Source organism: Notolabrus celidotus, chromosome 20 (genome assembly GCF_009762535.1).
Source record: "Notolabrus celidotus isolate fNotCel1 chromosome 20, fNotCel1.pri, whole genome shotgun sequence".
NCBI classification, from domain to species: Eukaryota; Metazoa; Chordata; class Actinopteri; order Labriformes; family Labridae; genus Notolabrus; species Notolabrus celidotus.
The window spans coordinates 18,755,358-18,779,876 of record NC_048291.1 but is presented as its reverse complement, the minus strand read 5'-3'; the positions used below and the strand labels follow the sequence as shown (position 1 = coordinate 18,779,876).

The 24,519-nt window shown below is 40.7% G+C and overlaps 1 protein-coding gene across 4 annotated transcripts in view; it reads left to right on the top strand.

Moving 5' to 3' along the window:
- Nucleotides 1-20,433, top strand: part of plppr2a (phospholipid phosphatase related 2a) — an 86,257-nt gene extending 65,824 nt beyond the window's left edge. Inside the window, exons 3-7 of one of the 4 annotated variants that reach the window (XM_034712309.1) lie at nucleotides 9,781-9,901; nucleotides 10,449-10,699; nucleotides 13,613-13,789; nucleotides 15,324-15,451; nucleotides 17,858-20,433. In XM_034712309.1, coding sequence (XP_034568200.1) covers nucleotides 9,781-9,901; nucleotides 10,449-10,699; nucleotides 13,613-13,789; nucleotides 15,324-15,451; nucleotides 17,858-17,966 — 786 coding nt within the window. In that variant the 3' untranslated portion in view covers nucleotides 17,967-20,433. Of the gene's footprint in view, nucleotides 1-9,780; nucleotides 9,902-10,448; nucleotides 10,700-13,612; nucleotides 13,790-15,323; nucleotides 15,468-17,579 lie in introns of all 4 variants that reach the window. The other 3 variants (XM_034712312.1, XM_034712310.1, XM_034712311.1) reach the window with 3 other exon arrangements.
- The last annotated feature ends 4,086 nt before the right edge of the window (nucleotides 20,434-24,519 follow it).

The window sequence follows — 24,519 nt, the reverse complement described above, 5'->3', positions numbered from 1 at the left end:
TTTTTCGATTGTGGAGTAGGCCCGTTGGCAACGATAACATTTCTTAGAGAAATTGTAAATTGTGTGCTCCACCCCATCTTGAATGAGGACAGCACAGGCCCCTGCATTGCTTGCATCAACAGCAACTTTTAATGGATGATCAAGTGCAAGCGCCGCCAGAACTTGGGCATGAGTCAATATCACTTAATACAGTCAAATGCTCATTCACAACTTTCGGACCACTGCAAAGCATGTTTTGGTACTTAGAAAATCGGTCAGCGGAACCACCAAAAGTGAACATTTCGCCATCCCCCCAAAAACGATGTAGCTTCAAGATTCAAGGGAACAGTTTCAACTTTGGAATGGACCGGTTTCACTTACCCCTGCTCCACAACCTTGAGCAAATAAGTCACAGTGGCTTAACCAAATTCACATTTTGCCAATGTAAGCGTGAGTTTGGCATCACTTAACCTGCCAAACATTGTTCGAAGCTGCTAAATGTGTTCATCCTACATAATTCAATACACTACAATGTCAAGCAGATAAGCCGCTTGATAACACCATATTTCCCAAACGTTGAAAGGTATTCCCTAATACCCCGCTCCTGGTTTCAGCTGCTGTTTTTGAGGATGGCGGGGTTCGACATCAGTTTTTGTAAAAATGATAAATCTGTGCACCTCTAATCTTCTACAAATCTCTAATTTCCCTCAGTCATGTGAGGGTAATTGAGGTTGAGCATGGAAACTGCAGATGGGACTGCCAACTAAATTATCTCCATCAGATCTTAATAACATGGAATGCCATCCACAAGGATTGAGAACTGTACTTTGAGTCCTGGGTCTAAGATTTTTTAGTATTAAGTTAGGTCTGATGAACACAAACTAACAGATGCCTGGAGATCAACAGAACACACAGAGTAAAGCGTGTTTGCGCAACTAATTTTTCAGGGATAAGAACGTACATTCAGGTGCATTGGACAGATGTGATAAGGTGAATATGATTGCTTATTATTTAAAAGTCCAAAAAGAGCAAAGATAGAGTGAAACTAGAGAAATCACAACAAAAAAATGGTTCCACTGACAACCTACTGTCCCATTGATGCTGATTTTAAAGAAGGTTGAAGATTTGGAAAATAGAAGCATACAACTAATCTGGAGGAAAAGGAAAAGGAAAAACAAAGTATATTTAACCTACTTGCAGAAAGGGGAATATATAACCTTTATTTAATCTTGAAAATTCACTGAGGTTGCCCTCATTTACAGTGACATCGAGTGACACACAAGTCAAACACAGTTACACAACAAATACAAAATGCAAGGTAAAAACAGAGGAATTTGCACAAATGCAAAAGCAGTGATAGGAATTTAGAAAATGCCATAAAACACACGATAAAGCAACTTAAAACAGTTACAGAATGATACACTGTCGTTTGTGATCATGGCTTTTAATAGTACATGTAAGCTATTGATGTTTAAAGAATGTTGAATGTTGTTCCAAGAAGCAGGAGCACTAAAGGAAAAGGCAGATTTTCCAAATTTAGAGTAGACTCTGGGACCTTTAGTGTAAGACAGTCATTTAAACGAGTTGGATAGGGAACAGAGTTCAGTTACTGGAATCATTGTTATATAAGATGGTAGTTAATCAACAAGGGCATTGTAAATGAACAAAGAACAATGTTTATCATGTCTCTCTGCAAGAAAGGACCAACCAACTTTATCGTACAATTGACAATGGTGAGCATCATAGCTATCACACATGATAGAAACAGCAGCATGTCTATAAACAACATCACCATCATCAAGAACCGATAAGAAAGCTGCTTCTAAAATGTGCTTCCTATTGATCATTGGAAAGTTGATTCTGTTTCTGTACAAGAAGCTAATTTTATGTCGCAGTTTGCACACAAGATTAACAATATGAGGTTTAACTGTCAGTTTCTCATCAAGCCAGATGCCAAGATATTTTTATTCTGTACTTTCTCCATATTAGACCCATTTGCAGAAGTTAGATGCTAATTATTATGATCAATGTCTCTGGCTCTGGAAAACAGTGTTTTTTTTTTTTTGCAGTGCAGCTTGTAGAGCATTGAATGAGAGTTGCAAGCTCTTAATCGCTAATTGTGCAGAATCAGCAGTACAATTCACAATTGTATCAGCATATAAATGAACAAGACATCCAGAATCATCCAGAGTGATTCTAAAATGCGACAATGAACAGTTTGGGCCTTTAATGAATCTATACTCTTCAGAGTACATTTATTAAACTGAATACTAGTGTTTGGAGAAATAGTGAAGCAATTGGAGTGACATCATTGTCCATGAATGTGGTTTATGATCAGCATGCATGAATGGTTTGCTTTTGCACATTGAAATGAATGCAGGTGTCTGTCTACGTTCAGTAAGAGCCCTGTTAGCGCCCATTCTCTATGTGAGAACACAATGTGAGTAAAGGCGATGGTGATTCCTGATGTACTCAGACAGGTGCAGTGTCTTTCGTATCACCCGTTACTCAATCCCACATATACTCTACATTGCAGAGATTGAGGGCACTGTAGATGATGTTGGATAATGCGATGCTCTCGACAGCTCTGCATCTCTTTGTACTTTTCACATGAATAACCTTCCCATTCTTGTCAGAAGAATTAGGTGTTATGGATGCAAAGCTGCGCTTCAGAGAAATGAGTTGGGAATTCACAGTGAAAGAGCTGCGGTCTGCCTTCTTTACATCAGCATGTCTGAAAAACACTGAACTTGTAAGGACACAAGCTTAAGAATTTGCTTGTGAATGACTGTCTTTCTTCTCATGTACATCATAACTACATCAGACTGACAAGAAAATGTATGGATTTTTCAATAAGGTTTTGAATATTGCTTAAAGGTGACATATCACGCTTTTTTCATCAATATATATTGGTCTAAGAGGTCCCCAAAACATGTCTTTAAAGTTTGTGCTCAAAAAAAACACTTTGAAATCAGATTTTGGCATGCCTGAAAAGCCCTCTTCTTCAGTCCTCCTCAGAACACTCTGTTTTCTCTCTGACCACGCCCCCTCAGGAAGTGGATGTGCCTCGGCTGTCCAGCACTTTGATCTAATGTTTACATGTTGGCTGAATATACACGGCTGCTTCAGAGATCACTTTCTTCAACCCTCTGAATCTGATCCAGAATCTGATCCTGACGGAGAGGCGCTTGTAGCAGGACCTTTCTGAAGGATTGGTCACAGATTTAGTGTTTCTTGTTGTTTTATTTATCAGTATGTCGACGTGTGTCTTGGTACACAGCTACGAACAGGTAGCTATGTGGCTATGCTAACTAGCGCTAGCACTTATCCATGATAAGTAAAAATCATCCACTAGATCTTCAAATCTGCAGACGTGGGGAGTAAACCTGACCTCTGCCAGAAAGGCAGCGGGACCTTTTCTGAAGGATTGGTCACAGATTCTGTGTTTCTTGTTGTTTTATTGTCAGTATGTAGACGTGTGTCTTGGTACACAGCTACGACATGTAGCTATGTAGCTATGCTAACTAGCGCTAGCACTTATCCATGATAAGTAAAAATCATCCACTAGATCTTCAAATCTGCAGGCCTGGGGAGTAAAACCGACCTCTACCAGAAAGGCAGCAGGACCTTTCTGAAGGATTGGTCACAGATTTAGTGTTTCTTGTTGTTTTATTTGTCAGTATGTCGACGTGTGTCTTTGTACACAGCTACAGCTACAACTACGAACATGTAGCTATGTGGCTATGCTAATTAGCGCTAGCACTTATCCATGACAAATAAAAAATCATCCACTAGATCTTCAAATCTGCAGACGTTGGGAGTAAACCTGACCTCTGCCAGAAAGGCAGCGGGACCTTTTCTGAAGGATTGGTCACAGATTCTGTGTTTCTTGTTGTTTTATTTGTCTGTATGTAGACATGTGTCTTGGTACACAGCTACGACATGTAGCTATGTAGCTATGCTAACTAGCGCTAGCACTTATCCCTAATAAATAAAAATCATCCATTAGATCTTCAAATCTGCAGACGTGGGGAGTAAAACCGACCTTTGTGTTTATTAAGACAGCCTACAACTAGCATGCCTCCCTCCTAAGCTCCTTGTTAGCACACATTTGTGCAGGTAATGAAAAACGGAGGGGGGGATTCAGTATTAGTTTATACAGTCTATGGGCTGAACAAGCTCCGAGCTCTGACTCTGTGACAGACCGGATATTGTTGTTACGTAACAAAAACACGGAAGTCTGAAACGGCTCGTTATCACACATTTACAGAAAGGTGGAGAAATCAGAACAGGGGCACAATGGATTTTTTTCATTCTCGGGGGTTTGTAGACATGCCAGGGACACATATTTTGCATGATATGTCACCTTTAAGGAACAGTGTTATACTTTTGAAATGAACTTTTGCTTTCTTATCAATCAATCAATCAATCTTTATTTTTACATCGCCAAATCCCGACAAACGTTATCTCAAGATGCTTATACAAACATTGCAGGTCTCGACCATACTCTATGTTAATTATTAACAAAGACCCAACATTAAGACAGGGTAAAACTCTGGCTTATCTCATCCTAATCCACCATGAGTAGAGCACTCTGCAGTGCTTAGCTAGTTACGGCAGCAAGGAAAAACATCCTTTAACAGGCAGACACCTTGAGCAGAACCAGACTCAACGTAGACGGCCATCTGCCTTGACCAAAATCAAATTCACCTTTCATATCTGTGCTGTAGAGATGAAGTTATGAGCATATAGTCAGCTTTTATTAGCAGAAAGCCTGAAAAAGGAAATGTCCATCCTAGCAAATACAGGTATGTAAAAAGATTCAAGTGACTTTGCCTAGCCATAAAATACTTAGTCATAGTGGGGATAATGAAATAAATATCTCTGGATTTACTGCAAGCTTATCAGTGCTTGTTGTTGGAGTTTCTTGCCTTTGTACAGAGCCCGGCTAGCTGTTTACCTGTATTAGAAACTATTTGTAGCATATTCTCAGACAAAATGACAGTCTGGCTTGATGGTCTGAGTCTCTTTTAATAATGCAATACACTGTTTTTAAACACTTCACAACAGCATCACAATCTCTGCGACGTGATGGTCTCCATGAACTCCAGGTCAATATTTGGCAATATCCTGGTCCATATAAGGCAACATCCTGGTCCATTGATTAATATCCTTAATAGCATCCTGTGGCTCCCCTCCCAGTTCCACAGAGACCTCAAGTTTCCCGTAAGATCTGTTATTTTTACTAACCAAAAACATGTTTATCTACAACCACACATGTCAGGTTCCAGGTCGAAGTTACCCAGCACTACTTTCAAACTCATGGGAAGATCTAATATTTCTGATTCTCATAACCTCAGAACAGTTACACAATGGTAACAGTTGCACAATACCTGAATGTTCCAGCTCAAGGCCGTACACTGGTCTGATACCAAACTCATGATAATACCGTTTGTAGCATTAATACAAGTGAAGGTGAAAAAACCATACATTATGGAAAAAATGATTACATTTGCATCTCCTCGTTCCAGTATTTTGCGCGTTCTGATAATCTGCATGTATTCCGCATATTCATGACGGCAAACACGCTTAATGGATTACGAGTGCTACTTTGCTTATTTGACAGACGCAATCCTCGGTGCTCCCAGTTAGTACATCTGCTTTGTGCATGCTATCAAGTTTGCACGTGTTTTTATACACGCAAACCTTTTGTAGATCGGGCTCTGAGTGTATTAAGAGACCTTGCTTAAGAAGTCATGGCTCAAAGCCAAGCATGGATTATGTTTCCATCTTTTTTTTTTCTCCTTTTTTGCTACCATATTGAATCATTAACACAAACTGGAGAGTCAGTTGTTATTTACAATGGTTAATACTAACAAAAGCAATCTGCATGCTACCACTCAGTTGTAGTGCAGTCTATTTTGTTTGTTACAAAGAAGCAAGACACAGCCAGAGGAACAATATAGACTTAATTGAGCACAGAAAAAAGGATGAATGACAAGACGAGTGACGGAGTACAATGAGAAACAATAACAGAACATAAGTGATAAACAAGTGATCTTACAAAAGGAAAGATAATTGACACCATTGTTCAGGCTTTGTCCGAGTTGCTTGATTGTCCTATCAGTGGTATTTCCCACAATGCCACAGGATAAAAGCAAAACTGCCTGTATGTCTCCTCCGTTTTCTCGTGTCCTTCCACTACCTCAGGGCTTCAGACTTTCTTTCAAGTCCAGGAATCATGTTTGTAAAGCTATACTTTCTCTTATTTGCTTCTGCTTCGCTATAATTTCCATAATGCTCTTCATTCATCTATAAACTGTGAGTGAAACATCCCTGGTCATTGTCTTTTAATAGTCACAGGCTCATGAAATGGGGCCAGTCTGACTACACTCTCATATTTCACTGATGACCACTGACACAAATCAAGATTTGATTACTCACGCACACAGAGCAGCATCCTCCAGTTTTCTTGAGCAGACACAAATGGATCCTGGGTCGCTGTAATTTTTGCGTGCACGCACAAACACACACACACACAGATAGTTAATCATGTGTGTACAACAATTCGCTCTTTCACTCTTACACTTATTTCTCTTGTTTCATTTTCTCTCTAATCTAGGCACTCATCCTGCAATATCTGGACACATTGCATAACATTTGCATTGTCATTGTCAGGGTGTAGACTGGGTTATTTAATTCTGCTAAATTGTAATCCACATTATATTTCAACGCAAGTCCTTGGTGGAGAGGCAGACGCAGGGAGCTAGAGTGCATCCCGGTGCAGTGTACAGAGATAATTTAGAAATTTTGGAAATAATGTGCTGCATTATTCACATGGATGCAAATAACGCGTGAATAACTCATTCATGCTGTATTAGACTTAACCCCATCACAGACCTACCTTACCTATGCCGTTCTCTCTTCTTCCCTAAATAGAAGTTTCTACTGTTTTCTAATACCATCACTTTTTCATTCTCTCAGATTCCTTCTTTAATATTTCAGGGCGTACATTTGGCCTTAAACATAGTGGGTGGCAGTTTGCCCCTGATTTTTTGCAGAGAAGTATGTATTGGAAATGGACAAGCCCCTTAGTTTTAACCCCTGCTAAACCTGTTCAGATGAGAAAAAGACACTGTCTATTTCATGCAAATGGACCCAAACTATGTGTGCTGGTTCTGTTCGCGTAAATATAAATGCGTATTGTATATTCATACACGCATTCATGCAGAAACCATAGACTGTATAAAAAATGGACGTAGTGTCCGTGACGTCAACCATCTGTTCCTAACGCTGGTTTGAAGCGAATTGTCGGCAGTTGCCATAATGGAAATGCTGAACACAACCGAACTACATCCGAGCTAGTGTGAGGTAAAGAGGCGGGCCTTTAGCCTTTTCGCTAACAGCTACAGGGTGCCTGCCTGTCAATCAAGTCAGCCATGCCCGTATTTGGGCAAAACTTGTAATTTGGATCTTCAGAAATACTGAGTTTTGAAAAGCAAAAGGTCAAAGAAAAACTTACTCTAAGTGTCTGTAGATTTACAACTTGTCAGTCTACCACAACAGGGATTTTGGTGTCGTTGTCAGGTACTGGTGTGAACCATAGACTGTATAAAATATGGACGTAGTATCGGCAGCAGCCATATTGGAAATGCAGAACTCAACCAGGCAGAGTGTGACGTAGTGTGAGCCTCCTAGCCAATAGCTATGTGTTCCCGACTGGGAGTCACGTCAGTCATGTCCTTATTTGGGCAAAAACTCGAAATCTTAATATCTTCTGAACCGTCACATTAGAAAAAAAAGGTCCAGATGTAAAGACATGGATTCACAGGGAGCAGGAGAAGGTAAAAAATGAAGAACACTCGAGGCAGGAAGTAAAGCTAAACCAGACACACAGGGATCAAGAACTACAAAATAAAACAGGAAACAGGGTAGACTTTACTAGAATGCACAAGTGAAAATACACACACACACACACACACACACACACACACACACACACACACAGCACAATACAACACAAGCAAGACATAAGGATAACTCAACTAATAAGGAGGTGACAGGGAGGAAACATGACATGTAACACAAGATCAAAAAAAAATAAAAACAAGAAATCAAAGACAGTTAACTTTGCAAAGAAAATACCAAACTAAACAAGAGCAACTCATGACAGAAGATGATCTCTTGACAGGTCACATCCATGAAAAGCTATCAACTAGGTTAGAAAATAGATAGCAAAGACCAAAATGTCGAATTCAAAGCTTTAAAATGATAATCACCACCAGTGGGTAACTTCACAGTAGCTGCATACACATTTTACGTTAGTCTTTGGTTGTGTTTGTTGATTTTAAAGACTTGAAAGAAAAGAGAGTCAGAATAGTCATTCACACTTAATTTTAATAGTGGATAAAATGAGAGTAGTACCGCTATTATATGCTTCCTAATCAGCCAACCACTCAATGTTTTAATCTTAGCCTGAGGCAACATTTTAAGAGCACTTTTCCATGAGGGGCAGCACACTACCATTATCACACATACACACATGCTCAAGCCCTCCTCAGTCGGGCAGTCCCCATGGCAACAGCCCCCATAATGCCTTTTAACTTACCCCACAAATGCCCGTCCACAATGTGATGTTACCCCCAACATCTCTGATTCGGAGCCACTGATCAAACACCCTCAACCTTGATTTCAGTGTTAAGGGGTTGCCATGGAGCACACAGTGGGGCTTTGTTTCAGAAAGCACTTGGCTGGGCAAGCACTTCACAGCAGTGCTGCTCTGATCAGCCTCTGCAAGCTATTAACTCATTTGGCTTGGCTGGACCGCTCGTTGCTGCCCAAAAGCATGAGATTGCTTGAAACATGATCATTTTTCTCATCTCTATTGGACTGACTATCTTTGTGGTTCTTTTATCTCCACTTGCTTTTTCTCATCACACAGAAGTGCTTTTCACCGTATGGGATAAATGAGGGATTATGTCAAATAGGAAAAAAGGAAGTAGGTTGACGGGTTTGTGAAGCACAGTCGGAGTTAAAGTTGATCCCGGTACTGTCACAGCACAGCATGGAAACTGTCGACATGATTCAAGAGTTAAGCGTATCTCTGTCAAGGGTAGTTATTCAGTAAGGGAGCCAGGTTTTGCCCATGCCAGTGTCTTTGAGTGCTGTGGGTTCTCACACAGAGGAGTCTTACTGCTGCAGTCCATTAAGGGATCATCAGTGTGCAGAGGCACCACTAACCAGACCAACAGGCAATGAAGTGAGCACAATCACCTAAATAAAATGCCTAAAGCCCGACACGTCTCACATAAAGGAAAATCAAAACCACAAGAACTAAGCAACCAAACCTGCTATGTTTGATCTCAGGAATATCCAGATTGTAGCAAGCTCATACATCAAACCAGAGTGCACGCTCAACAAAGTAATAAAGGTCTCTAATAAATTTCAATTGCAGCAATACTCAAGACAGTTTTTGCGTGATTGCTGTTGGATTGGATGGTAGACACTATCACGTCTGCCTTTTCCTCCCATATGACTGCATGTACCAAACAACCACAACAAATACACGTGTTACACTGTTAGTCATTAGTCATACAAAATGGTAGCCAGCAGTTTAAGAGAACACTGTTTGGCCCTGACCTTTGACCTACATGTATAAAGAATAATGACTGTAGTAAGGGTGCGAAACAACTATACTGGTCAATGCAATGTGAAAACCAAGAGGTTTTAAAAAGGAAAACAAATCATGTAATATTAATTATTATTTTGATCATATATTCTGTGTTTTTTGTGTGTGCACAGATTCTTGTTGGAGAGCTATGTGCATTCTTCACTAAGGCAGAGGGAACCCAGGAGAAGACCATCGTCACTGCTGACTGTTGCTACTTCAACCCCCTACTGAGGCGCATAATACGCTTCCTTGGTGAATGTGCTGTTTTGTATTGTAAAGCCCCTGCTCTCAGATCTGTGAAAGGGCATTTTTTGTGTCTAGTTGCAGTTTTGATAGGGAAAGAGAGAGAGAAAAAATGTATACTTATGAAATAACATGAACAAAAGGGTCAACATGTATGAAAGTGGCCTTGCTGCATTTCAGAAATTTGTAAAACCAGAGCTGTTACATGTAGCTGTTAATTAGATGAGAAAATGGGATATAATCTTAGTTGAAAGATGCTCAGCATCACGGCAGGAAGATACTTGTGAATATGAAGTAGCTGATAAATTAGCATGTTGAGCTGAATCAAATGAGAAGCAGACCTCTGGTGAAATTTCACAGCTCAGTTGATAATGAAGTGTTAGGGCTATTTTAGGAAGTAAAAACCTATCGCCTGTTTTATCTTTCAGTGCTTCAACGTACTTTTGCACTGCTTTCTGTCACACATTTAATGCCCTTTTCTTCTTAGCCTGCTGTATCTCTAATTATGTCTTTCTTCCCATCTATTGCCTTTTCTCTACCTTACTCTCATCTCCAGGTGTCTATGCCTTCGGCCTGTTTGCGACCACCATCTTTGCCAATGCTGGCCAAGTGGTGACAGGAAATCAGACGCCTCACTTCCTGTCTGCCTGCAGGCCAAACTACACATCATTAGGCTGCCAGTCCACCACACAGTACATCGCAGAGCGCAGAGCCTGCACAGGCAACTCACTGGTTGTCATGTCCGCACGTAAATCCTTCCCATCCAAGGATGCAGCACTCAGTGTCTACTGCGCACTGTACACAGTGGTAGGTTGGAGTATGCCCTCACCAGTGTCGAGTCCTCAGTCCTCCGTGTTCGAGTCCGAGTCAGAGTCCAAGTCACCGGAGAAAAATACGAGTCCGAGTCCGAGTCGAGTCCTCATGACTTGAGTCCGAGTCCAAGTCGAGTCCTCACCAATAATATTATATATTACAAGGAGGGCAGCCGTTTGAATCCAAACTATTGACTGTTAAACCGTCTGTGTGGACCTGGTCTGGCTGTGTGGGACCTTTTGGATGTGTAGGAAACACATTTATTTAATTAACATTAGTGTTGGAGCTATTTCCATAATTTTATGCCATAAATATAAATTATTCTAATATATTCATAATCATTTTACTTTATGTCATTTATATGTTGTTGTTTGTATTAAGGGCAATGTCATGTGCATTATCATTATTTTATTTTAGTAAGCATTTTGATAGTTTGATTGTTTTCAACTGGATGGGCAGATAAGATAGGAGGGGCGGACACAGGGAGAGGTGAATGTTGTTGGGTTTTTTTTACCAGAAGACGTTAGAGCACGAGGATGCTACAGACTGTTTAATGAGAATCTATCTTGTTTAATAAGACTTCAGAGAATCTGAAGTTTTTACTGGACATTTGAAATGTGTCTGATCCTGTACGATCCGCTCTCCCCCAGCGCTGTGGCTGGTTTGATTTTCAGTTTCGATTTTAGTAAATTGACGAGGTCTGACTGCCACTGCAGTGAGATTCTAATGAAATCCGGCCGGTGTGTCTGGAGATTAATTTATGAATGAAGTCACAGCGTTGTGTGACGTGCGTAAATGCGCTTCAGCTGCGCTTCAGTTGATGAGGGGACGCGCTCAGAGATTCTGCTGCACTGGGATCACTGCCGGGGTCCAATAAACTAACAATAAATCAAACAACTTAATAACTTTGGTTTAGTTATTTTAGTCGCTAATATTACCATTATACTAACACAGTAAAGTGATGAACGGTCTCAAGAAACTTTAGCATCTCTCTCACTTTTAGGTTCATCCTGTACAGATGTCTGTTAAAGTTTGAGCTGGTCTCTTTCCTTGATGGGTCTCTTTAATCTCCAACATGTCGCTCTGCTCTCGCTGCATTTACTGTGAAATCTTTGAAAGAGAAATGAACGGCTGGTGGCGTCTTTTAATCCTGGCAGACGTCACGCGCACGCGCATGCAGGCGAACACTCATGCCAGCCCTCGCTCTGAACGGAATACATTTTATGAAACATACAAAATCTAACATGAACATTAAAACAGTCGGTATCAATATATAAGCCCGAGTCCTCCTCTCTATCATCCGGGTCCTTTTGCAGTCAATGCTCGAGTCCGACCCCAAGTCCGAGTCATCAGCGCTTGAGTCCAAGTCAAGTCACGAGTCATCAGTGCTTGAGTCCAAGTCCAAGTCACGAGTCCTGCAAAACGTGACTCGACTCGGACTTGAGTCCGAGTCCTGGACTCGAGTACTACAACACTGGCCCTCACTGATCAGAGGTGAAAGAGTGTATGATAAGCAGCTAAACTACTCAAAAAATGTTTGGAAACATTATTTCTGTCAATTTTTTCTCCCCTTTAATAATAACAATTAGGGTTGTTTTATATATCATTGGACAGACTGATTAGTCACCTTTACAACGAGGTATAAATTGTAAGGATTGTGCTTCTGTGGAATGAGCAACAACGCTAAACCTGTGGATAGTGCCCAAAAAAATTTGCCACCATCCCCTCCTTTTGGTATTCACTATTGTTTTGAGTTGCTTAGTGGAATGGATGATTGCACTCTCCCACAGTAATAAGGAAAAAAAAAACATATTGGCCATTTTTACACTTTATTCATGATACACTTTCAGGAACCTCAGTAACGTGTAGAAGATCCATACGCAGCCACAACAGCCTGGCACCTCCTCCTCATGCTGGTCACCAGTCTGGTCATTTTTCGCTGTGAGATGGCATCCCAGTCCTCAACCTGGAGTTGTTGAAGGTCAACCAGTGTAGTTATGTTGTTCACTCTAGCACGCCCAAGCTGATCCCACAAGTGTTCAATGGGGTTGAGGTCTGGACTCAAGGCAGTCCATTTAATCTTCTCCACTCCCAAATTCTTGAGGTAGTCTGTGATGACCCTGGCTCTGTGGGGAGGAGCGTTGTCATCCCGGAGGATGGAGATACTGTCGGTCCCAGATTCTGGAGATATCATTTGCCCACCTTTTTTGGGATACTACCTACACGTTTGGCTGTGATGCTCATTCCACAAATGAACAACCCTTAAGGCTGATTTATACTTCTGTGTCGAATCAACGGCATAGCCTACGCCGTGAGTCCGCGTAGCTTCCGTACCTAGGCAGAGGCCTACGCACGTAGCTGACGTGCAGCTCCTCCAAAATTTAAATACGCGTAGAATCAACACAGACCGCAAGACCTGTGATTAGTCCGCCTGGCAGCTTGTATTTCCTGCATTTACTGCACTTCCGGGATCCCCGCTCATCGGCAGCACATCAGCCGTGTATTTCATCTCCTCCTATCTATTCTTCCCTGTAATCATGTCTGTATGATAAAAAGCAATATGTATCAGCTGTAGATTAACTTAACACCCTCTGAATCGCTGTGGAAAAGTAAACAGAGATCGTAGCGGGGCCAGAAGCAGGCGACCGGCTATCAGAGAGACCACACTGCCCCCAAGCGTTTCGGCAGGGAATTGCTGCGCGACATGGACACATCAACGCATATGTGTAGGGGAGACGCAGAAGTATAAATCAGCCTTTACAAGTTGTACCTTGTTGTAAAGGTGACTTCACCTTTTTGCTCATTTTCTAAAGAATCGAGTCAGACAGTAATGATCCTTAAGTGTCTTGTGTTGGTTTCTGTTTGTTGTATCCTACTGTGTGTGCCCTCCTTTGTGCCTCTCTGCAGATGTACGTGACACTGGTGTTCAAAACCAAAGGCACACGGCTGACTAAGCCCACTATCAGCCTCACCCTGCTCTGCCTGGCTATGCTGGTTGGCGTAATCAGAGTGGCCGAGTACCGCAACCACTGGGCTGACGTCCTTGCAGGGTTTTTCACCGGAGGGTCCATTGCAGTGTTTTTGGTGAGAGCGCCCAGAAAAGAGAGGAATCAGAGCTTCCATCCATGGTTTTCGAATAGTGGTTTTCTCACAGTGGGTAGTCAGTTTTACAAATAGTAAACAAAAAGAGACTGAAAACTCAGTCCAAATAAAGTAAGGCTTAAAACTTAGTCAGCATCTGTACCAGCTGATAATCCGTTAAGATGGCTGAAAGCTAGTTGACAAGTTGTCCATTTGTATCGTATGACTGAATTAGATGGTGCTTGTGTTATAGTGCAGTGTGATAATCAAGATGAAAAGTTGTACTTGTCCAAGTTTGGGTAGAAATGCTCTCACCAAAATAAAAAAGTACAGCACAGTACCTTCATGACTCCAAACTTGAATCTTTTAGCATCTTGGCCCGTATGGGATGGGAATAGGTATTTTTAGTGTCACTAACACCACACTGAGTAAAAATACAGTTATACCACACTGTATTTAACACTTGATTTTAATAGGTCAGCACCTCAGTATTGGCAATGTTGTGTTATGTCTTGATATCAAGGATTTGCAAAATTGGAAAAGAAGACCTCATCCCAAATGTTAAATCACACTAACATTTCCTCTGCCTATTTACTGTGGGGAAAATCATGTTGTTAGCACTCTAAATCAGAATGTATATAGTAGTATCAGCAGTATATCAGTTCAACATAAAGAATTTTTTTAGTAGTGCTTTTATGTTATTGGGAGAACACGGAACTCTGTTGTTAACGGCTGCCTGGTCACCAGAAACGAATAAGAGAGGAGGTGGACATCACAGAAACCGCATCGGAGGTTGAAAAAACAAGAAGAGTTGTATGAAAGAGACGTTAGCCAAATCTAAGAAGTCCAAAGACTTTAAGCACACACAAAACTGTACAGGATATGGACTTTGGTAGCGTAGAAGGAAAAATCAAAAGACTTAGACGTATTGAGGTGTGGTCAACTTGCACATTAGTTCAGAATACCAATAAAGAAATGCTAAAAATTAAACATTTCTGTTAGTGAAAATGTCAGTTTATTGTAATTTCCAGCTAAAAAGAGGGCCAACATTTTTACTTCACCGGAAATGAAAATGCCATGTTTAATGTTAATTTGACCCTCGACTAGGCTGATAAGAATAGATCTTTGCCACTGAAGTGCTACCAACTGTGAAAGTATAGGAACTTCTTTCTTTTCGAACTGTCTAAAGAACAGATAAAATTGTCTTTGAATCAAAATTTTGGGTGAAAGATCCGTCAAATATGCGTCATTGTTCCAATCAACAGTAACAACCTGATCGCTATTAATTATCGTCTATGTAATGTCAAATATTGTAGGCACTGACATGTCCCTTGCCTGTGGAATTCATACTTAGTCCCAAATGTTGAAAATTTGAAGCGAACATTACTGCAAATAGATAAAAATATTAATTTGGCTCTATAGTAGTTTGTGATGGTGTTATTCTATTTGAGAATGTTAAAAATAAAATTAACATTTTAAAGAACTGACAGTTACTGCTATTTTTTTTTTTTTTTTTACCCTTTTTCTTAATCTCCAGGTGACTTGTGTGATTAACAACTTTAAACAGCTGCAGCCCAGCCCTCTTCCACTGCGACCCCAGAGGCCTGAGTCCGTTCTGGGCATGCCAATGGTGACGATGCCCTGCGTGGAGAGTCCACTCGAAAAGTTAAGTGGCCCTCAGGTAAGGGGCGGGGATGGGTGCGAGGAACGCCTGCGCTCACTAAAGAAGGGCTGAGATACTCATCCCTTGTCTCCTACCTGAATCCTTGTTCTTCCCTAAGAGAAGAAAAACCTCAACATGCATGCTCCAAGACACCCTCTTGCACCCTCTTGAATTGTTTTTAGAGCAGTATTTATTATAACAGGTAATTGTGTTTCAAAACTCTAAATCAGCAAATTAGAATACCAAAAAAAAAAAAGGAAAGAAAAACTTCTTCAAACATATCAGATTAAATTGATACCTTTTTGTATTTGCTGTTCAGGAGTTATACCAATTCAGTGTCTATGGATGATTAAAGACAGCTTATCTGTTATTTCTGTTCTAAATTAACGGAAGTTAACATTAACATCAAAACCATAGACCGTATGATACACGAACATAGTCTCTGTGATGTCTCCCATTGGTTTCTGAAGTGCATTTTTGATGCTCTGCGTCGGCAGTTGCCGTACTGAAGGTGCTGACTAAACCTCACTTTCGGATGACCTGGCTAAAGGCAAAGAGGTGGACTTTTAGCCTCTTCACTAACAGCTAAAATGTACATGCCTGTCAGTGAAGTCAGCCATGCCCCGTATTATGCGAAACCTGTACATTTAATATCAATCAATCAATCTTTATTTATATAGCGGTAAATCCCAACAAACATTATCTCAAGACGCTTTACAAACATAGCAGGTCTAGACCATACTCTATGTTAAATTATTAACAAAGACCCAACATCAGGACAGGATAAGATCCAGTCCCATTTTACAGGCAGGACTCTGTTTTATCTCATCTTAATCCACCATGAGGAGAGCACTTTGCAGTGTTTATCTAGTTACAGCAGCAAGGAAAAACTGCCTTTTAACAGGCAGAAACTTCGAACAGAACCAGACCTGTGTTTGATAGTCATCTGCCTTGACAGAGTTTGCGTTGGAAAAGGGGGTAGAGGGAGATGAAGAGAGAGCGATGATAGTGGTAAAATGGATAGCAGTGTCTTCAAAACTATTAAAGAAAATTCACCCCCTACAGTGTGTGCCGACAGAGAAATTAACTAGTGAGACCAAAAAGCAGACACTTGAGGAACTGCAGTTGTAAGGTTGCCACTTGGTTAAAAGCTGTTGTAAGGCCAATGGTCCGCACCCCCCTCCTGCTGCAACTTTCAAAATCAAGTAAAAAGATTCAATCCGAACACGTTATATCCATAAAAATCAACAGATGTTTCAGATCTACAAAGACTAGACTTTTGCTCAAGTTGTCTTTTACCCCTTTTCGACGGAGGCAGTTTCAGGGACTGTTCGGAGCCGGCGCTAAATTGAGAACCGTTTTTTTGTGTTTTGACTGTGAGTGAACCAGCTCCCGGCCAGGAAAACTGGTTTCAGAGCGGCTCCAACTCTTTGCTGGTCTAGAACCGCTTACGCAAGGGGTGGGGGCGGGGTTGCCCAAATGTGTTTCCGCCATTGTCCTGCAGAAAAAATAAAAAAGACTAATGGATTCCAAGGCGCAAAGCAGTGGTCTGAGGAGAAAAGCTGCTGTTGTCTGCCATAGTTGTCGTGAGGGAAAGTTAGCAGCAAAGGCTGCTGGGAAAAGCGGTCACGTAAATCTGACGTCATGATGTGCCTCTTCCACGGAGTTCAACTAGCTCCAAACCAGCGTGAGCACACGCCGGAAATACAACCCAGTTTGCGTTGGTCAAAAAGAGGTATGTGATCCCCAACGCATCACTATGCTCCCCAGCTCAGCGTAGATGTTATTTAAGTGATCGTCCACGGAAACAGTAAATACAAAAGGTAACTCCGATAATTAACGATTGACGAATCAACGACGTGCCTTGTTCTGGTTCAGGTATAATTGAAGGCACCTGGTGGGAGGAGAGCATAGAGTTCAGCCAGCGTTATGAGAAATTTAAAATAAAACATCCTCTAAAAATATTCTCTCAGGGGTGCAGCAGTGGTGTAGCAGGAGTCTATGTCCAAGTACTAGTTGTCGGTGTCCTCTGTGGTCTGTCACTGTCACTAACCCTCACCTGACTGCCTCTTTTCCTCTGTCTCCCACCTCTCCTCTCAATCTGCTCCCTTGTCCCTCACTCTCCTCCAGCATCCTGCACTCTCTGCCACCTCCCCACCTTACAACGCCTATGTCCAACCATTCTAACCAACTTTAAATATATTTTTTGCCTGTCCACACCACTCCTCACTATCATGTGTTGCCTTATTTCTGTTTTTGCTCTTTGCATCCGTTTTCCTTCCTCCTCTTCACCACCCTCCTCATCCCGTACATTGCTCTTGATTATTCTTTTCTTCACTTTTCTCTCTCCCTCGCCCTCTCTCTGCCCCATCCTCTCTCTTTTTCTCACTCCTCTCTTTCCCCTGCAGACTCCGCGGGGATCTCCGTTCACCGAGATCACATGACCATCAGCCCTATCGGTTCCCCACCACCCCCGATGTCATCATTCCGTCTCGCTCCATTTCCAGCGAAGTCTAGACCAGTCGGAGCAGCACTCGCCACACTGTGCTGCCCATCCAGCAGGGCGGTACGCAACGCTGCACCGCTCCTATTCCACACAGGTCTAGACCTCCCATAATAAACACAGAAACCCCACCCTGTTGCCCTATTAACCCCCGGGGAACCGATAGACAAATTCTTCAAGGACTATCTCTTTGCTGAAAACAGTAAAGAGCTGAACACTCAAAACAGAGTCAGGTACATCTCTCTGATTTTTGTTGTTTGTTTGTTTGTTTATTTATTACAATTAAAGACTTTTATTTTTGCTTTTTCAATTATGGACTCAGTCAAGGGAACTGTGGCCACTGAGAATGTCTGACTTTTTTTTTTTTTACAACAGTGCAATTACGTTTTCATCATTTTAAGTGAGCAGGTGCTGAAAAATGGCGTTGAACTTCTTGTGTGACTCATAGGACACAGCTTTGATATCAAGAGTTTGACACGTTGCCGAAAGGATCGCTGTGCTGCTGAGATTACCTGTAAAAACCTCTATTGAGCAAGCCATATGCACAGATACACACACAGAAGTCACTTTTGGGATATACAAAAGTCTTGCATTTATTACCCTGATACTTTCCTTTTTGGTATTTTGACCATAGACTGTATAAAAACTGGATGTAGTATCCGTGACGTCACCCATCTGTTCCTGAGCTCTGTTTTGAAGCCAGTCATCAGCGGTTGTCATATTGGAAATACTGAACACAACCAAACTTCGTCCAAGCTGGTGTGAGGTAAAGAGGCGGGCCTTTAGCCTTTTCGCTAACAGCTACAGGGTGCTTGTCTGTCAATCTAGTCAGCCATGTCCTTATTTGGGCCAAACTCGTATGTTTAATATCTTCGAGTTTTATGAAAAATCCCCCGCCCCCTACAGTGCATGCCAATAGAGAAATTAGCAACTCAGACCTAAACTGTTTTTTGAACCAGGCTGTAAACATGTTTATTATTGCTGCAAAGATCGTCTCCTTGAATGGGTGTGTATGTGGTTTGCAGTGTTTTCTGCAGCCATCCTCAAGCGAATGCTCAATGAATGGCAGTTTTTCTTCTTGGGATTCATATTTTAAAACCTGTGGTTGCCGCTTGATTTTGACCCACTTCTGATTACTAAAACTTAGTCTTGAACCCCAAACCTTCATTTGACAACTGACCATTTGTCCCTAACTTTCCCAACTCCAAATTAACAGGTCGTGTGTTTTGTTTCCATCCCTGAAAGTGACTCGAGTCATACCCACAACCTCAAACACTTCACCACAGTACACACACTGCAGTCTGAGTAGTAGCCCCCTTTTCAGCTCCATGTGGGTTTTACTCGGATCAAAGAATTTATCTCAGATCTCTCAGCAGAGGCACCAGACAAAAGCAAAGAGGATCAAAGTACTGACATCTTCACTTGGCTTTCCTAGCCATGTTTTTATTGGATGGTTGCTGCTTCGCCAAAAAAAAAAAAAAAAAATGATGTTAAATACAAACACATCTGATAAGACAAAGCCAAGCTTCTGACTGCAGGTGGCTTAACAGTGAGCCAAATCAAGTGCATCGCATTCAGGAACCAATATTTGTGTTTTGTATTCTTGCGAGATGAGAAGCTGTCATGCAAAATTCTTATGCCAACAGGCTTTTATTTTTTTCCACTCCTGAACATGGAATTTCTCTACAGAAGATTTGCTAACAACTGCCAGAGTCATGTAATTATTGTGATTTATTTTTCCGATTATATTGTTAGATTTATTTATTGTTATTTACATACAGTGTGGTTGCCATAAGCGCTCAGAGGGGCGTGACAGTTTTGCTAACTTTGATTTGCACACTCCTTCAAATCCACAATTCTTTAATTATCTTCTTCCTCTTCATCTTTTTTTTCACTCTGTGTGTCACTGTGGCGTTGGTTTCTTGACTATGATGCCATCACTGTGCTGTGAAATGTTTCCCTCTGCTGGACAACACACACACACACACAAACACACACACACATACACACACACACACACACACACACACACAGACATGCACATAAGAATAAAGACTGATTTGACAGAGCACACGCATATTACAGCATTTTTAAAAGCACACACACACAGTCACATGTATATCCCCTGACTGGTTGCTGACACTTGTTTGTACAGTATTGTAAATAACTTTTTTGTAATGACCTTTAATTTTTACACAAGCATCACCACTAAATGAAGACATTCGGAAACATCTTGTGTTTATTATTATGAACAGTTTGTATTAAGGTGCTGAATCACTCCTGAAAAACAACGGGTGTGTGCAAAAAATACCCACATGGCTCAATCTTTGAGTCAAACATGTCTGCTGAATCAGCATTGAATGGGTAAAGTGTTTGGTTTCAGGCATGCTGTGTGTTCTTTGGTGATGAAACGAAAATTCTGTCATTTTTAAGTGCAGCGTTATAAGTTGAAAACATGGTTGAGAAACACTTCCTGTTTTGTCACAGCTACAGACACATTCATGCTCAAACAGCCAATTAAAAGAGTCAACAAAGCTGGCTTAAGGTAAGCTTTATTATTTTAAAAAAATAATCCCTAATGGCAGCATCAAGTGATTTGTATGACAACTCCCAGACAGCAAACTAGTTGGAGCCAAAACACTGACTTACGGAGTTGTAGCTAACTTGTAGCACACATTATTAATTTAGGCTTTACTCATTCAGAAGATGCAAGGTGACAAACAGCATTAATTTGGAGCCTGTTTTCATTTGGTATTGAAATGTGTCCTGGGTGATCCAATCACAAATGAACAATACAGCTGTTTATACCTGCCATTAAAATGTGTTTCCATATGTGTCTCAAGTGACCACTTCTCGACTAAACGTCACTTCCCCCATGCTATATTCAAATAAAAACGTAGCCTCAATCAGCTTTCTTAGCCAATAAAACATTAACTGATATCCTGTTGTTAAGTCCTTGTAAGTGATCCTTATGTACAGAAAATAAAATGCAATGCCCATAGCTAAATTGAAGAGGGGGTGGGTTTTTTTCCTTTTCTGCTTTTGCAACTTTAATACACGAAATGTTTTTATTGTACCAATTTATACATGCATAATGAATTAAAACATAAAATACTTTTAGGGAACTCAGCTGACAGGTATTTAGTAAGGATCCTTCAGTGTGGCACAGAACACAGGGTTACACATATTGCCAAATGAATTTGGACAAATGCCAGTCCACCTCAAACTGTGGCCCTGAATGATCAGAAAGTGCATGGCGATGTGTCTAGGGTGCATTTACTTATTTTTTAAGGCTGTCCATTTGTGATTGAATCACTCAGGATGCATTTAATACCAGGTATAAATAGGAATTTTACGTTGTGATTCTAACAACTAGATACAAATTTTCTCTTGTGTAAAGCCTGTTGGTGTTTAAAAATAATGTCTATTTAGGTGCTAAATGTGCTGCTATCCACGACTTATTAGCTCTATTGGAATCTACTGTCTGAGGTTTAGCAGCTTTCTGGGCAGTGGATGTGTAACGGCTTTGTCACAGTAGTCTGCTCCTGGAAACCTGCATTCTGATAGCACTGAGACTGAACCAAACATCAAAGTTTAACTGAAACAATCTCCTGAGAAGATGCTAAATCACAGCCCTCATTGCATTTAGAGAGTTTAGTCATTGCCTTAAAGGGATAGTTTGGTATTTGTGAAGTGGGGATCTATGAAGTACTTGTCAATATTAAGTGAAGAACCCACAGGAGAAGCTGGTCAGCTTGGCCCCATTATTGAGAAACGAGTTGATGAAACATCAAGGAAGCTAAGCTATCAACAGCTACAGATGGGGTCAACCTTTCCACGTTATTTAGCTATTTTTTAGCTAATTATTAAGCTTGCAGACCCTAATAAATAGGCTTAATGACGGCAAAGTATAGAGTATAGAGAGTGTATATTTTCACAGAGAAAAGTGTATTGTTTGCAGTTTGTTAAAATTAAATAGATTACGTGATAGAGCCAACCTTGTCTGTAGCGGCTGATAGCCTAGCTTTCGTTTCCAGATGGTTTCTCCACAAAGGGGCCAAGTTCAACATGTATCGACAAGTACTTCATACAATCTCACTTCAAAGAACCTGAACAACCCATTGAGCTTTATTATCTATTGTTTGAAAGATAAAGTCTTGGGGCGCCATTTAGGCACATTTAGGTTTAGGCACGCGCCCCATATGCAGAGGCTATAGCCCTCATAACAGTGGTCGCTGGCTAGACTCCCGGCCTTGACCATGTGCTGCATGTCTTCCCCTACTTTCTACTCCCCACATTTCCTGTCTCTCTTCAGCTGTCCTATCCAATAAGGTAAAAATGTCCCAAAAATATAATTTCAAAAATAAAGAAAGATAAAGTTGTGATTTATCTAGCATTTTGTAATTGGTTTCGACACATGACAAATCCTAAAAACTGTGACATTTTAATGGCAAAGAGGGCCAGGGAATATAAACCACAAAAGTGCAATTTGTAAATTTGATTCTCACTCAAGCTTTGCTGCATACCGTTTCTTTGTTTCATATTTGTTCTCACTTCTTTTGAGTCATAGACTTCTGATGAGGCAGTCAAAAATCCCTTCAAAATATTTAACTGACAAAAAGAAAAACATGAGGTACTGTCAAACTAGAAAAACCTGCAATTTAAGATACAAGTGCAAGCTTTTAATGGTGCAAAATCATGTAGTCAGTTGGCGTCTGAATCAGTATTCACCGTGTGAGCGCTGTTTCTGTACAAGACATGCATGAATGGGAACAACAAAATAAATTCACCCTTTAGACAGTGACAAGCTCTCTTTAGGTCACGAAATGTGCGACTCTGCTTCAGTAGTCAACCCAACAGCTTTACTTTTCTTGTAAAGCCTGCAGTTACTTGATTTAAATCAAAAAACAATCATTCCACAGTTGACTGACATGTGAATACAAAGCACCCATCTCCTTCAGATCTGAAACTCTGGGGGGAGAGACACGTTTCCTTTGATCTTGTTGCAACAAACCCTGTTTTGTAATAACATGTCAGATAAGAGCATTAAAAAGATATTGCAATAAGAAAAGCTGTCAGTGTGTACTGTTTGTTTTGTGATAGCATTCACACAATGATTCTACGGGTGGGGTGCTGGTGGCTTTGTGCAAGAGTGTGTTCTTAGATGCAGGTATACAGTTTGTATGTCAGGGTATAAAAGTGTTTTAGTTATAAGGAAAGGAGCTTTTAATAGCACTGGGTGTTTTTCCAGTCAGAGCGCAGTCTAATATATACTACTACTATACTATATACTGGACCTTTGGGGTAGAATTTTGCCAAAACTGCTGATGGAAAAATGCTCTTTGTCATAGTATCTGTTGGATCCATTGTTTATAATGTTCACTGTAATCATTGGACTTTATGTCTGTATCCCGATTTTCCCAAACCTGAAGAAAAAACTAAATACAGCAATGCTACCACTGTGCAACTATGCTAACTAAGCTCACACTAGTAACATCAGCTTAAAAGCTAAAAAGTTTAGGCAGCTGTGTTCTCTCAAATTCAGATTGAAAGACAACATCCAGTGCTTGGCACAAACACAAAGGAACCTTCGATTAGACATGTATTGCCTTTATACCGTTCTGACCTCATGTTACCAACGTTAAAGTTTATGTGTGCTAAAGTGGGGTATGGTTTTATATTGTCAAACCTTTCCGTTTTGACTGCACATCTGCCCAAACTTGTGTTAGGGAGAAGGTTGTGCAAACTGATTTAGAAATATCAAGCTCAAGTTTTACTGATTAGAAACCATCTTGCCATGGGAAAAATCAGATGTCCCTATTTGAGTCAGCAAACCAGTGAATGCCAAACACTGCTTCATGTCTGTTTGTTTTTTTCATTTACAAGGACCATGCGTATAAATGAACATTCCTGTAAATTATTTCCATCACAAATTGTCTCACCACTTTTGGCCTTGGTGAAAGTGTTTTGCTAATGTAATTTTGTTTCATAAAATGTAAAAATGTTTTCGAAAAATCTAAATCTGTCTTCAAGTGTTTCATCCTTTGTAAATTCTAATTGCACTTCCCAGCCATCGTAATGAAGACACCAGAAGAGGGATGAAGTTTGCATGAGCTCATTTTAATACTCAAATTAATTTTATGAATCACCAACCAAAAAGGAGCTAGCAGACATGAAACATAAGGTTGTTCAGGTGAAAACCAAAAATTTGCTTGTATGGAGGTTTATGTCAACAAAAAACTAAGTGACACCACTCAAAGAGGACCCACCATTCATCAAACGCCATGCACGTACCAGCCCCCCAAGGTAAAAGTAATACTTTGAGTGCTTCTGTGCATCCCAGTGACATTAAATCAGCATCCTGTGAGCCACAGACCAGTCGTACATGTGATGCCATATCAGCGTAAGAATGATGGTGGTACATTCTGACGACTAACATATGGTAGAAAAACAGTTTGAATATCTGAGGACGAAGGACACACTTTCAGCCCTTTGTCATTGGCTTTACACAACTTCAAAGGAAAATGTCATTCTGGTGACTGTAATGCATACATGATGGCAAAATGT